Source organism: Xenopus laevis, chromosome 8L (assembly GCF_017654675.1).
Source record: "Xenopus laevis strain J_2021 chromosome 8L, Xenopus_laevis_v10.1, whole genome shotgun sequence".
Classification (NCBI taxonomy): Eukaryota; Metazoa; Chordata; class Amphibia; order Anura; family Pipidae; genus Xenopus; species Xenopus laevis.
The window spans coordinates 56177382-56194215 of record NC_054385.1 but is presented as its reverse complement, the minus strand read 5'-3'; the positions used below and the strand labels follow the sequence as shown (position 1 = coordinate 56194215).

General features: G+C 39.1%; 1 protein-coding gene across 1 annotated transcript in view; it reads left to right on the top strand.

Annotated features, from left to right (window-relative positions):
• Positions 1 to 12837: 12837 nt before the first annotated feature.
• Positions 12838 to 16834, top strand: part of sh3bgrl.L (SH3 domain binding glutamate-rich protein like L homeolog) — a gene marked incomplete at its 5' end in the record, with an annotated part of 35542 nt that continues 31545 nt past the window's right edge. The window contains 1 exon segment of the mRNA NM_001096530.1: positions 12838 to 13085. Within this exon segment, the coding sequence (NP_001089999.1) occupies positions 13041 to 13085 (45 nt within the window).

Here is a 16834-nt window from a genome sequence, read left to right as displayed (position 1 = left end):
TTATGAAACAGATCAGAAGAGATGTTGTCATTCTCATTGATTGAGAAAATCAATACTTTCCTCACTGATCATCTGTGCCAATCTGATATACAAATTATTGTCATTAAAGGACCAGTAACATCAAAAAAAATGTTTAAAAATTCGTTAGTGCACAACGAAAAATAAACACCAAGACAAATGAAACTTTTAAAAAGCAAAGCCTTTATTAAGAAATAACTTACAGAAAATCCACTTCCTGTCCTCTTCAGAAACGGCAAAAAAGGGAAGACAGAGAGGGAGGTGAGGAGAGCGGAGGAGGGAAGCCGATGCACGGGGAAGGAGAGACACTGCTGCTTCTGGACGTCGGGAGGAGGATGCCTGTCAGTGAATAGCCAGGGAGGAGAAATCGATTGCTGCAGTGTGGATGGTCGCCTTTTCGCCGTTTCTGAAGAGGACAGGAAATGGATTTTCTGTAAGTTATTTCTTAATAAAGGCTTTGCTTTTTAAAAGTTTCATTTGTCTTGGTGTTTATTTTTCGTTGTACATTAACGAATTTTTAAACATTTTTTTTTTGATGTTACTGGTCCTTTAAGTGCCAATAGGAACTCTTGTAAGGAGTCCTGACTGCCCGTCCACAGAAATATCAGATCATCGAAGTAACAAAACCACAGGGATATATGCTGGGTATATTGGGATAAACGATCCACAAATACCCAGTTTGCCTCCCACCATCCCATAAAAAGGTAAGCATAGGTCGGCGTGAATGCTGCTCCCAACTCCACACCCTTTACTTGTAAGTAAAACTTATCATGAAAGATGAAAAAGTTATGATTCAAACTAAACTCAACCAAATCTGACATAAAATCTATAAATTGGCCATCCCAATCACTCTCTGTTTTCATGAAGTACCTGATCGCTTGTAGCCCATGTTTATGTGATATGGATGAATACGTATTCCACATCACAGCTCACTAAGATGCTGCCCCTGTTCATATTGACATGTTCCAGTTTGTACAGTAGGTCCCCTCTGTCTAGGGTTGCCACCTTTACTAAAAAATATTACCGGTCAGAAGAGGGGGGCGGGCACCAAAAGGGGACGGAGCTATGTGGCGTGGCACAAAAAGGGATGGAGCAACATCGCAGAGATGTCCACAGCGCTAGAAAAAAGGTAAGTTCTGTGCGAATTTGGGGCAGGCCAGGGGCTTTTTTAAAGGGTATTACAAATTACCGGCAACTGCATTGCCGGTAAATTTGTAATACCGGCTGGGTGGCAACTCTACCTCTGTCTCTAATATATGAGGTAAGATTGATAAAAAACTTTCTTAACTTAGAGTCAATAAATTGGCTGGCTTTTTCAGATAGATTGCCATTGCCTGAGACAATTGGGTGCCCTGGAGGTTTGGTGAGGTTTTTGTGTACCTTTGGAAGTGCCATAATCAATCCAGCAGGGGACTGAAAGCTATGGGTCTCTCCAAGCTATCACTAGGTATCAGGGGAGGAGATCTGGGGAAAGCTTTATTAACTAAAGAGAGTGAATGGATTTTCCTGATGAACACTCTCAGCCCTGTAGGATTAAACGAAAATATCGTTATGAATATGTTCATATAATGAAACCTATATTATGTGCTCTGTTTTTACAAAGGATATACGCCTCTCCGATAAATACATTTTTATTGGCTTTATTTACAAGTATTATCTGGGTATCAATTGGAGGGTATAATGCTGTTTAAATGTGTCCAATTCCTCTGTTGGACACACCCACATTATTAACTGCAACCGTATCCAATCTGAGTATAATGAGTATCAATGTTTCTTATCCTATTTCCATAGAGGATACATTGTATAGTTTACCATACATTATGCTAACACTATATAATACACAAAAGCCATGAATATCCTGTAAATTATATCCTTATAAACGGTGAGTTCTGATGTCATCAGTTATAAACGGTGAGTTCTGATGTCATTTCTGTCACATGACTCACTGAAATTTGTGTATTATAATAAATAAAGTACCCCCTTTTGTAAAATATGAGGATATTAGAGGTTACCTCAGAGTTCCATGACCTGTATAAAAACACTCGGCCTTCGGCCTCGTGTTTTTATATGGTCATGAAACTCCTCGGTAACTTATAATATCCTTATATTTTACAAAAGGGGGTATAAAGTTCACTATATAATCGATCATTTCCTTGGGAGATGAATTATGCATAATTTGACACGTAATTTTTCGGTGGATCATCAATGTTTCCTGTCCGATCAAATCGCTTCCTCCTCCTAACATGACGTCCTTGTCCGCAATTGGGAGACAATAATTACGTCAGCAGGTCCCATTTGAACAGCTTTACAGTACAAGTGTTAGAGTCATGTGTAACCCATGCTCTAGTGCACTAGCTGGTAATTAACCCCCTTGTCCCGTATTGCACAAGATAGCGTTACAAGTGCTTTGATTCAGACAGAACACAATACTGAAATAAATGAATCTCTATATCAAGAGTACCTTAGGAAATGTGTCACTTAACTTGCCTTTGTGTTCCTGTAGTGTTAAATGCACTAATATAAAATATCCACACGGTGGCACTCATACTGTGCTACTGCAAGGACGGCAATGTGTAAACCTGAAGATTAATTACCCTTTCGTGAATAACTATAAAAAGTGTGAGTGTTGCTCAGAAATTGTAGTAAATAGGTAAAATGAAATGCAACAGGATGATACATGGGTGCAGGTGTGCCAAAATATATTATTTACACACTTTATTACACAAAATGGAACACAAGGGCATCTGGTCCCACTGTGATTACAACTCCATTCAGCCCAGCAACACTAGGCTTTATAAAACATACACTGTCACAAGTGCCTACCTCTTTCTATTGTTCGCAGCATTTAGCAGTTGCAGCAGTATATTCATTTCATGTCCAGGAAGAGTTTTGCCTTTCGGAAAAATTTTACCATTAGGCCAGGAGTCAACTGTAGGGTTTCATTTGCACATGACGTCCATGCTCACTTTTTTTTTTTCATGTGCATTTGATGTTTAAATACTGCCCACAACAGTAACTGAATTCTCCTTTAAGAAGCATTTTACCTGCCTTTCAAGTGATATCCAAAATGAATAATTATAGTCATATTTACCAATAAATATCCTACCTGTTTTATTAGATTTTCCCAGATCCTCAAAACTAATTCTATTCTTTATTTATAATGTTATAATTTGCACAGTGAATCAGTTCTATAATGGGTTTTCGTCCCCTGATTTAAATCAATGACATTGCTTTATGCATTATGCACACTGAAGCTTTGTGGTTCAAGGAACATGACTAAATTATGTGGCAAGAATAAGCAATGTAGGTACAATGATTTGCACTTAGTGTGGGTATATTTTTTTTTTTATAAATTACTTTTTGTCTCCACTGGGTATTGAATCACCTTCATAATAAAATACATGTTCCCATGGTTAAATTGTGGAACACCCAAAATGCTTGTAAAATAAGCGTACATGGAGGAATGATTCATGCTTTAAATAGTTTTAAGAAAAGTCCTGTATCATGCTTAAATGCTAATACTTGTTACTTTTGTTTAACTTTTTTAGTAACATAAGTTGCTGGTGTCACTTTCTACACAGTGAATCGGTGCTATAATTGGTTCTCATCCCCTGATTTAAATCAATGACATTACTTTATGCATTAAACACACTTTAGCTTTGTGGTTTAAGGAAATGACTAAATCATGTGGTAAGAATAAGCAATGTAGGTACAATGATTTGCACATGGTGTGTGTATTTTTTCTTATAACTTACTTTCTGTCTCCACTGGGTATTTAATCACCTTCATAATAAAATACATTTTCCCATGGTAAAATTGTGGAACACCCAAAATGCTTGTAAAATAGAGTACACTAAGGAATGATTCATACTGTAAATAGTTTTAAGAAAAGTTCTGTATCATGCGAAAATGCTAATACTTGTTGCTTTTGTTAAACATTTTATTTAAAAAACTTGCTGTTGCTATAAATAAATAATAATAAATAAATGATGATGATGAAGATCAGAGTCCTTGAGTGATGAACACTTTATACTACTACCAAACATTGTGTTTCCGACTGAGAGTTGTCATATGCCATTGCTTTTAAAGGAACAGTTCAGTTGTTTAAAAATAAAAACTGGGTAAATAGATAGGCTGTGCAACATAAAAAAAATCTTTCTAATATAGTTAGTTAGCCAAAAATGTAATGAATAAAGGCTGGAGTGAGCGGATTTTTAACAGAACAGAGTACAACTTTCTGTTCAGTAAGTTTGCAATTGATCCTCAGCATGCAACTCAGATTCAAAATCAAATGGTTATGACCCATGTGCCCCCCCCCCTCAAGTCACTGATAGGTTACTGCTTGGTAGCCAATCAGTGAAAACCAAGAGAGCTGCAAAGCAGGAAGTAGTGTTCTGGCTATTATGTTACACATCCAGTCACTCCAGCTTTATAGATTACATTTTTGGCTAACTAACGATATTGAGAAAAGGTTTTATTTTGCATAGCCTACCTATTTAGCCAGTTTTTATTTTTATATTGGACAATTGCTTTAAAGCTGTGGTTTCTCAATGTAATTTTTTACTAAGAACTGAAACTAAGTTCTGAAACACAGGTGTTGACAAATATTTATGTATATATTTACATTGCCTACAGCACCCAAAACAGCTGGAATGTGGCCTTCTATGTTGTAAGCAAAAGTAATTGGAATTAATAATTCAAATTACTCCCTGTCCCAGTGGAACATACTATCTAAGTTCCCTATCTCATTCACACACAGTAGGGGCAATTTAATCTTTAAAGGTGGCCATAGGCACACAGATCCTATCATACGAATCGAGGATTCGTACGATTTTCGGATCGTGTGTAGCGTGTGCCGACATCTTTCGTCCGTTTGGTCGATCGGTCAGGGTTGATTTCGACCCGACCGATCCAGCCGGAGCCCATTGCCAAAGTGATCGGATCGTTCAGCCATACGGCCGAACAATCAGATAACCCCCGATATAGCCATGCTCGTTAATGGCATATCGGGGATAGATCCGCTCGTTTGGCGATGTTGCCAAACGAGCGGATCTTTGCGTTTATGGCCACCTTTACTTGTCCGCACGTTTTTTTTTTAAATGTGGATGCACTCTGGAGTACCCAAAGGAAACCCACACATGCATGGGGAAAAATATACAAACTTTTTACAGATAATGCCCTGGATGGAATTATTGTGTTAGTGGGAATATACAGCATATTTCCACCACAAATATGTTTCAGGCTTCAATCTGCATGCAAAGCAGAGATGCAATGTGGCATCATGGTCATTTAGTTATTTTAAGTTGCAAAATACACTGTTTGTCAAGTTCAACAATACCAAATTATGCATGTTCACAAAGTCACCCTAGCCCGATTTTAGGGCAATAATGGAGTCTACCATGACATCACCTGACACGGAATGCTAGTGAATTCATTGAAATTCCACTGCCTTCAGTGTGAAGAACTTTTTATGTTATTTTCTTTCTCAACTAGTATTAAACTTCTGTTTCTGTGTATCAACACTGAACCTCATTTGCCAATATAGTCTAATCTCTTGATAACAGAGCAACATCCTGGATGGAATTTACAGTTTTGCCCAATTCAGTACCATTATCAAAAACAGAGACAATGCCAGCCTTAAGGTCATTTATGAACAAATTAAAAGCAAAAGACCAAAGTCAGACCCCAGAGATCCTACAATAACAACACTGGTCCAATAAGAAAAAGTTCTATTTACCATCCTCTTTGTAATCTATTTTTTAACCAGTTTTTTATTCAAGCACAATTATTATGTTCAGTGTCATTATTTCTTAAAGTGTTTGTTCACCTTTCAAACACTTTCTTCAGTTCAGTTGTTTTCAGATTGTCCGCCATTTTGTATGTTTTTTACCAAAATTTAAGTTTAATGTTTGTGTCTCTGGTGTTTCAGTCTGGCAGATAAGTAAACCAGGTGCAGATTCTTAACTGTTACAATTTGCTAATTAGATTATACATTTCTTAACAGTATCTGTGAAATATTAGACACTATTGTATCAATTATAACAGCTGCCTTCAAATGGGTTGTTCATCTTTGATTCAACTTTAAGGGCTCTTACTGACGGGCGGTTGAAGCTGCGCTCCCCTGCGTTCCGTTTTTCTGCGTTCAGCCACAGGGGAGCGCAGGAGTAGACGCATTAAGTTTTTTTCAATGGGGCTGTACTCACACAGGCGCGTCTAAAAACGGAATGCAGGGGAGCACAGCTTCAACCGCTCGTCAGTAAGAGCCCTTAGTATGATGTAGATATTGATATATTCTGAGACAATTTGCAATTGGTTTTAATGTTTTATAATTTGTGGCTTTTGAGTTATTCAGATTTTTATTCAGCAGCTTTTTAGGTTGCTATTTCAGCAATCTGGTTGCTAGGGTCCTAATTATCCTAGCAAACATGCACTGATTTGAATATGACACTGGAATGTGAAGAAGAGGCTCTGAATACAAATTTGAGCAATAAAAAGTAGCAATAAATGTGTAGCCTTACAAAGCATTTGTTTTTAACTGGGGTCAGTGACCCCCATTTGAAAGCTGGAAACAGTCAGAGAAAAAAGGCAAATCATTAAAAAACTATAAAAAAAAATTAAGACCAATTGAAAAGTTGCTTAGAATTGGCTATTCTATTTGTAACCAGATATATGAAACATGGTGTTATGTGTATTAAATGCTTTAGAAGTACAGGGTTTCTGAACTGGAAAATGTATACCTGTACAGATCCCAAAAAACATTTTGGGCAACAATAGCTATAGCTCTTGTACAGCTCTATGTAACTAAAGATATTGCCCCTAATATCACCAGCTCCGTACTTTTGAGACCCAAAGTACTCATCTCTCTTTGCCTGTTCCCAGGGTGCTACCCAGGCTTATGTGTTATTATTGTGTACATGCTGAAGATATGTATAGTCAACGGTAGACTGTAAGAACTTGGGTGGTTGTTATCATTTCCTTAAGATCAGATGAAATATGTACAGATGATTTCAATTGAAAAATACATTTCAGGAAATCTTCATTATAGACAAAAAGCATCACTGCATGTGTATCATTTTTTGAACGGGATACATGAGCCTTATTTAAAAGGGTAGCAGTGGGGCAGCAGTTATCAGTGAGCTGTATATGCTGCTGAATTTAGGTTCTGTGTTAGGTATGGGATTTGTTTTGCAGAAACCTGTTAAGCTCCAAATTATGGAAAGCATGTCTCCCATAGACTCCATTTTATCCAAATAATCCAAATTTTTAAGAATGTTTCATTTTTCTCTGTAATAATAAAACAGAACCTTGTACTTGATCCCAACTAAGATATAATTATTTTTTATTGGAAGCAAAGACAGCCTATTGGGTTTATTTAATGTTTACATGATTTTCTAGTAGACTTAGGGGCAGATTTACAAAGCTCGAGTGAAGGATTCGAATTTTTGGGCTACTTCGACCATCGAATGGGCTACTTCGACCTTCGACTACTACTTCGAATCGAACGATTCGAACTAAAAATCGTTCGACTATTCGACCATTCGATAGTCGAAGTACTGTCTCTTTAAGAAAAACTTCGACCCCCTACTTCGGCAGCTAAAAGCTACCGAAGTCAATGTTAGCCTATGGGGAAGGTCCCCATAGGCTTGCCTGTGATTTTTTGATCGAAGGATATTCCTTCGATCGTTGTATTAAAATCCTTCGAATCGTTCGATTCGAAGGATTTAATCGTTCGATCGAACGAATAATCCTTCGATCGTTCGCTCGCAGGATTTGCGCTAAATCGTTCGACTTCGATATTCGAAGTCGAACGATTTTAGTTCCTGGTCGAATATCGAGGGTTAATTAACCCTCGATATTCGACCCTTCTTAAATCTGCCCCTTAAGGTATGAAGAATTATGGAAAGATCCATTATCTAGAAAACCCCAGGTCCCGAGCATTCTGGATAACAGGTCTCATACTTGTATTACTCTGTGGCTTATTTAGATTCTATCCCCTTTTCATTTACTCAGTCAGCGGATCCAGGTCATGTAAATATTGTTCCTTGCACCAGTGATTGGAGAGGGGAAGCAATGAGTGCAGCAGAGCCAGGACATGCTTACTGTATAATGCAGGGCGGATGTTTGACTACTGCAAGGGATGGTCTGTATGGGAGCTCCATATTCCAGATTCCATTTGGAATGTGGCCCAATGCAAACACGTTTTGCCAGATATGGATTTGGATTAGCTTCCTTGTCATCTAAGTCAAATATTGGGCGTAACTGTTTGATGCTCAGCACTGGCCCCTGGTAGGGTTAACACATAGCAATGCTTAATGCTGTCCACATATTAAATCCACACCCTGATGTACGCTGAATGGCTACACGTGAATTAATTCAGTCTCCAGCATGCATCAAAATTAATTGCTAATTAGCCATTAAAATGATGCAATGGCAACCATAGCCCTAGGCCCACTTTTGAAATCAGCATTGTTCAGAGCAAAACAGTGACTGCATTATTTCCTGCAAAGTGTCTCCGCTGACTGTAGTCCATGTAGTTGAAGCCACAGGGAACACTGCACAACACCTCTAGGAACTTTCACAGAACTGTTAATATTGTCATCGGACCCTTGAGGGAAAATAACATTCTAATATTCAAGAAGGAACAGTTTTTTCATCCAAAAATGGATCAATCAGCTAAACAATACAGCTTGATAAAGGGCCACACACTGGTCTGAAATGTTGCACTTGTCCCGATCATAAAGCCACGAAAAGCAATTAAAGGCTTTTTAAATATATTCTTTGATGCTGATGTCTGCTACATTCCCGATAAACAATACAGGAATATAGAAATTTATTGAGGTTAAAGCTACAGTAACGTTCTGTTCTCCTTCACAAATCATATTTTGTATGTTAAGATTATCTCTGTGTGCTCTCTGATAAGAACAGGGTGGGACAAGGGCAAACAATATAATTTCAAAACTTTAAAATACATTGTTGCTCAGGCTGAAAGAACATTGGCATTGATTTACTAAAATGAATGGAGACTGTAAAAAATGTAGAGGGCAAACAGACTCAATTTGTGTAATTGTAGAGGCTAAACAGTAAAGAAGTACTGTATATAAACTTGCTCAGGGTTAAATCAACTGTAACTTCTTGTTCTCCATAAAAAAATGCATTTTGTTTGCTCTATATGAGTTCAGTGGCTAGAGATGCTATTAACTAGCACGTAAGTGACCATTACCTTATCCTTGTATAAGGTATTCTCTTCCTGTACTGCGATTTCCATCATATAGGCATCAGGAATCCTGTATTATGTTACAACATATTTATATTTATCTACAAGTAATACTTTGCTGTGACTTTTCACACTGTTCATAAAAAGAAGTCCCTATAGTACTTTGCACTTTACAGATATAAAATATACAAGCTACATTTTTTTTACTTTTTCCCTTTGGTCACATTTGACACAAATCCGGATCCAGTTAATATGCTTTTTTCCTTCTTTAGATGTGCCGCGTGACACACAAGCTGTTAATGGTACAAAGGCCAGTGCCATAACCAGTGATAACTTGGAGAGATCTAATTGACCTAATAACAAATGCTAATTTTAGCAATAAGCAAGGTTCAGTTGGTAAGATGTTACTCAGGATTGGCCTTTGGAGCCTGTATGCAAATAACAGCCTCTGCTTCCGTGGCACAGTAGTTGTGAAGTACAAACGGGACTACCTTGCAGTAATTAGTATAAAGAACAACTAAACAATACATATAAGGCCTCTTAAACTGGCCATAGACATGCAGATTTTACTGTTTCTATATAATGATCTACAACTAATCATTCAGATTAAATAAGTAGGAAAAATTACAAATCAGACAATGTTCTGGCCATTAATTGACAGACAGCAATCGTACCAAAGTTATGCCCAAGAAATAGTAGTGACAGTTACCCATTGATATCATGCAATACACGCAAAGATATTATTATAAGATATGTTTTCTAAAGATAGCTATAGTCACAGGAAAGCGTTCATTTTCAATACAGATGCGGAATCATCAGATATACAGGGAGAAAAAATAGACTTGTACCTGTATCTGATGATTCAGCACCAGGGCCAGATTTACATAGCGGGCGCCCCTAGGCCCATTGCTTTTAGTCGCCCCTGTCCCCTCCCCTTGATAGGGATTGGTGCAGGGAAAATTTAAAAAATGATTGTATCTCCAGCACATTCCCAGTGTTTTTGAACCAATGTGGACGAGTGTGGTTGGGCAGCATGCCGCCCCTCAAATCCTGCCACCCTAGGCCCGGCCCTTGGTGGCCTTTCCACAAATCTGGGCCTGTTCAGCACTAAGTGACCAGTGTTCAGGTGCCTTCAAAGGCCCCCTATCAAAATCTTCTGGCCAGCTCAATCAACAAGCCGACCATTTTTCTAGTCTTCTGTCTATTTTGGTGGGCTTGTTTCCCTCCATACATGCAACGAATATCATATGAAACAATATTATCGGTGCGTCTGTGGCCACCTTAGCCTGTCCATTTGACTAAATGACCGATTGCCATGGTATGAAAAAATCTCAGACCACACACGGTCCAAACATCGTTTCAGCTTTGTTATGTACAATTATATCTTTGCGGCTATGGCCAATATAACTGACAAGCATTTTTCTTAACTGTAATTGCACATATAACTACTCCTGAACTACAACATAGGGTGTTATAATTAGACTACATAATGCATAAAAATAGTGCTCATGTGGGAAAGGAAAACAAGCCCTGTAATTCCAGCTGGTATATCGTACAATGCAATTGGTATTTTTATTCCCTGCTTCCCTAAATTAATATGCAAGTGATAATATAGTTTATTGGCTCATCTTTCATTTAAATTTTAGTATGTTACAGAACTACTATGAGCAACTTTTCCATTGGTCTTCGATATTTATTTTTTAGGTTTTTTTTTAAAAAACATATTTGCTTTCTTCTGACCCCTTCCAGCTTTCAAATGGGGGTCACTGACCCTATCTAAAAAAACAAAGGCCCTGAAAGGCTACACATTTTTCGTTACTTTATTGCTTATCTTTCTATTGAGGCCTCTCTTATTCATATTCCAGTCTCTTGTTTAAATCAATGCATAGTTGCTAGGGGAATTTGGACCCAGATTGGTGAAACTGCAAACTGGAGAGCGGCTGATAAAAAGCTAAATAACTCAAAAACCACAAATAGTAAAAAAGAAAACCAATTGCAAATTGTCTGAGAATATCGCAAATTGTGCGAAGGGCGAAGTGACTAACATTAGCGAAAATTCACCAGCATGACGTTATTTCATTACTTCGACGATTTACTAATGGGCGCAGGCGTAACTTCGCTAGCAAAGGAGATAGACTCAAGCGCTAATTCGCTCCCTTACGCCTGGCGAAGTTTGCTCCGGCGAAGGGACATAACTATGCAAATTCACTAAGGATTTTACTGAACGTTACCAAAACACGCTGGCGACTTTTAATTTTTCACAAGACTTGGGGCAGTTGGGAAATTGCCAATATGTCTAGCCCCATGTCAGATTTCAAAATTGAATATAAAAAAATCTGTTTGCTCTTTTGAGAAAAGGATTTCAGTGCAGAATTCTGCGGAGCAGCACTATTAACAGATTCATTAGTATCCCTTAAAGGTTTTCCGGTCTTGTGTAGTGTAATGTATTGGCTGCAACAGATACGTCCATTGAACTTTAACTTCCCGCTGTATGCAAATTAGCCAACTTTTTTTTTAACTTGAAAGGGGGGCCCTGGCACCAATGTTTGTTTTTTTTTAAATATTTTTTGGGGCCCCAATTTTTTTTAACTTGTAAGGGGGTCCTGGCACCAATATTTTTTAAAAAAAATATTTTTTGGGGCCCCAATTTTTTTTAACTTGCAAGGGGGCCCTGGCACCAATGTTTTTTTAAAAAATATTTTTTGTGGCCCCAATTTTTTTTAACTTGTATGGGGGGCTGTGGCACCAATTTTTTTAAAAAAAATTTTTTTGGGGCCCTAATTTTTTTTTAACTTGTAAAGGAGGCCCTGGCACCAATGTTTTTTTTTAACTTATAAGGGGGCCCTGACCATAATAGCTTTTTATAACTTGCGTATGGGTGGTTTACTTTTTTAGCGCTGATGTCTGTGTGGTCTTTGGGCAGGATGGAGTGGGGCTGGGGTGGAGTGGGCGGGATCTTGGTGGGGCTTGGGCGCTAGTGTGGGCGGGGCCCAGGGGCCACGAAAATTTTGTTGTACGGGGCTCTGTGATTTCTAATGGCGGCCCTGGGCACAGTAATGATAGCGCAACTTCGCCAGCGTTCGGCACCCTGGACACAACTTTGGATTTTAGTGAATTAGCGAATCTATGGCTGGCGAAGTGTTGCGATGTGACCACATTCTGCACTTAGTGAATCTGCACCTAAAAGTCAAAGGTGAACAATCCCTTTAAAAAGAATCTACAGAATATAATTGAAAGCAATCTAGTGAGTTGGGTTAATAAATTCCTTTGCTCAGTTTCCTTCCTGGTTCCCAGTGCAAATTTTAGCAGCTGGTTTCCAAGGCAACCTTAAAAATTGTATCAGCATGATGAAAAAAGAAGCGGCTCCTGTTGGTCCTATTTGCAGAAGGCCCGCCGTGTGTTTTGTTTGGCTGCGAGGCGTTAAACCAATAAAAGTAATAAGGAAAACACAAGCGTGCACATTCTCCAGATCTGGGTTTACAAGGAACAGTAGAGCGTTTGTTCTCCGCTCTGCTGCATTTTATTCCTGTAAATAAAGTTCGTTGAACAAGAGAAGGGAAAAAAAGCAAGAGAACCTCCCTGCGCTGCATCCACAGTGACTAATACGCAGCAGCAGCAGTTCCAGTAGTGAGACAGCGGCAGCATCGCCCACACAGGAGATCCCATCGGCGCAAGAAGGAGGGGTGCAGCAAACGAAAGCTTTTATAGAAGAGCAGAAATAGTAAGAGGGAAAGAAGCAAGTACATCGCTGCCTGGCTGGACGCAGAGCGACAACAAAGCATCCTTATCCAGCTGTGCCGGAGTCAGGATGGTGATTAAAGTTTATATCGCGACGTCTTCAGGCTCCACATCGGTAAGAATGAAACAGTTGCAGCAACAAATGACTAGGGCAGTGTGCAGGGAAATGCTTCTGCTTATAAGGTAGTATCGCCTGTGCTGGGGGCACTAGAGAGTGCGTGGGATGATCCATGGCCCCCGCTACAGGGGGGGATACAGTCGTTGAACCCATCCTCTCCTCCATAAGAAACTCATGGACCACCTTTACTTACTCCCCTATTTTGTATGCAACAAGTGCATGGTGGCCTCAGTAGATCAGTTTCTTGCAGGCTCTTATATTTTATAGAGGGAGTATGTGCATCAGTATTGGATGTTGAGACCCACAAGACCAACTCCCCAGCAGTCTCTATTGTTACAGGCATGTTTTGGAACCCATCAAGTTGCTTTATCTATGTGATGCCTGGTGTTTGACAAAAGCTTGTTTGATGCTCGTTTGATGAGATCTCATTGGAGGATTACGTTACACTGGGGATTATATCTACCCAGAGCTTTGGGCACAGTAGGTATTTATAGTGTGCAGGGGCTTGTCATCACAGGAAAAGCAGAAACCGTGTTTACTATATCCAGTTTGAAGAGAAGCCCAAAGGGCTAGCCTGTCATTGACTATCTTATAGTGTTAGAAAAAGAATAGGCCTGGGTAGGCTCAGAATGCAATTTCCTGGAAGAAGACTGATATATAAACCATATACAGTTGCATACTTATCAGTATACAGTATATAAAAAGCCCAGTACTTCCTATTATCACTGCCTGTGATTGTGTACAATCATGTTATTGAATAACTCTGCTTCCCCAAATTTGAAACGCCATGTTAATAGGGAAACACAAGCTATTTAATTATGGATCTGTGTAATACAGCAGCTGATAAACTCCAAAACGGGACCAAGTGCAGACACAAGGGTGCTTCTAGCAGAGGGATAACGCCACAGCATGGGTGGCTTGCAATTTTTTTCTTTTTGTGAACAAAGTCTAGCCAGATATTGTGTTTAACTGCCATTCAGTCTTTAGAACAAGGAACTACTTACAGGTGTAGGTTAATTGGCTGGGGCTTAAAAGCTCCCTGCTCTCTCCCTAGAGCTGCTGAGTTAATGTTAAGTGAAACATGGTCTTACGGCTCAGTCACGCTGTTTTTCTGGGGAGACTTGATTTTAAATGTACTACAGACTTTGAATGCTAATAGGCAGTGTAGGATGTAAAATAAGGGCCCTTGATGTTGCTGTGAGCTTAAATATTTTACCATAACATGGTACTAGCACCTCATCTTTTTGTAACAATTATTTTTAAAGGCAAACCGTGTGCTGGCAGTCTTTCCTTTTTTAATACCAGGGGTATCCCAGTGCTGAGCATTACTAAATACTGAACTGTGCACTGTACCCTATCCCTATAGCAAATTATATGCAGAGAAGCAGATTAAAAGCCATCTTGGAAGCCAGGGTGACTGGGGTCTATTTTAGAGCATTCCTTGCACTTTCAGGTACTTCCGGGGCGTGCCACATTAATTGCACAGGATGAAATTTAATACACTGCTGCAAAGATGCTGCAATTCTGAGGGGGAAAAACATGGCAAATTGTGTCCAAAAAGTGCACTTGGCACTGCGTTTGTAGAGGAGTCTTTGCAAGTTAGCTGAATCCCAAAATAAAATCTTTTTTAAAGGGCACCTGTTGGGTAAAAATATTATCCCCAACCAAAAGTGCGGGCCCCGATGGGAATTATTTTATTGCTTAATCCTTATTATTGCTTATTATCTTTATATTCGAATATTTGTACCAGCACATTTGGCTACTATCTTTCTCTTTACAGAAGCCATATTCAACTCTGAACTCCTTCATTCTTATGTTCTTGGTGCTTTCAGATTCTACAGCACCCAGTAGAAGCAATAACTTTGCATACCTGGGGTTATATACGTGGGATGTACAGCAGCATTAAGTCATTACAAATGTTGTGGGCTTTTTAGATGCTCTTTAAAGGGAATCTATAGTTAAAATACAAATGTCTCCAGCATAAATAATTATTTGGTAATTTACAGAACCTAAAATATCTGAAGTTGATGTCCTAATAAACATGTAGCTCTTGCAAAGTTATCACCCTTTCAGTCACTTAACCTTATGAAGGATGTGCATCACTGCACCCAGTGGTGATACCCTTTGTCCGCTGTGGAATACTTGCTTAAACTCACTCTGACATGTGCACAGGTTTACTAATTAGTGAGCCGGTATTGCTCCTGCTCTGACGTCTGGTTACTTCTTGTTGTGTACTGTGTTTAGTAAGGGATTTGTACCTAGAAATTGGGCGCAGACCAGACTGCATATCAATGCATAAGGGAACATAAACTCTACCCAATAGTGACTTCTAATGGGCAATGCCATAGCAGTACTGATTGATGCAAGCACTCCTTCTTAGTTTAAGCATGCTGCTCTGAAATAAGGGCATTGAAAGCAAACCTTTGTTTGTTTGCCATGGTTTACTACCCAGGTGCAAATTTGCCAGCTTTATATGGAACCCATAACCTTCTGATTTGTAATCTTTGAGCAGAGCGCTTTGATGTTCTTGTTTTCATTCTGAAACCATTGCTTCTATTTTTTAAATTTGATTTTCATCTCCTTGTGCTATATAAATAATGGTGTTTAACCATCACATGCCCCTCTCCATATAAAACCTCCCACATTACCTATTTATACTAAAGCATCATTTGGTCATTTAACGAGTCACACTGCAAAAGTATCCTTTACTCCCTCCTTCTTCAACTCTTGAATTTGTTACTAAGTCATGTTATTACTTAAACAGTGTGTTGCTCTTCTTACCCCAGTTCTTACTCATATATTCAGTTTCTCCTTAAAGGAACAGTAACACAATCTAATGAAAATGTTTTATAGTATTTAAAACACAGTAGCGATGTGCTGGCCGGGCTGATACCTGCGGGAATCCACGGGTTGGGCGGGTTCAGGCTGACCTCACACTCCTCTTCGACACCTTTAAATGCCGACTTCCAGCTTAATAGCTACGAGAATGCTCGCCCCGTCCCTTTTATGATGTCCTCGGTGGGGCAGTTCAGCACAGGTCTATAAAAGGAACCCGGAAGTCAGATGAGGGCGGGTGCGGTTCGGGTTTTACCCAATCCACACATCACTAAAACATAGTAAAACACAGGTAAAACTGCGTGTTTGCTTCAGAAAGACTGCTATATAAACAATCTGCTGTGTAGCCATGGGGGCAGCCATTCAAGTCACAGGTTACATAACAGATGCAGTCTGCAGAAAACCATTTTATTCTGTTACAGAGCTTATCTGTTAAGTAACCTGTGCTTTTTCTCCTTGCTCAGCAGCATTTTATTTGTTGCTGTTACTGTTCTTTTAACTTCTGCTACTTTCCCCTTCATTGAAACAGTCCTGTGCCAAGGCCATTTTTACAAATGCTACACTGGACCATCCTGGTTCCCTTCTACTGCTGGTGTCTAAACTTGTAAAATGTCTTTTTTTCATGTTACTCATTTTCTTCACACCCATAATTTGCTGGACTCTATGTAATCTTGTTTTCTGTCTGCACACTCTACTGAGACTGTGAATAATCTATAAGTCTCCAAGGCCAATGTATGCTACTTTCTTTTTCAGTGCTAAAACACTCACCCATGCCCTTATCACATTCATCTTAGACTGTTGCAGTCTACTAATAACTGGTCTATTTCTTCCACCTCTGTCCTCTGCAATCACTTTTACTTACTGTGTTTAAGAGGGCACCTGTTCATCAATTGCTACATTACATTTCTGAT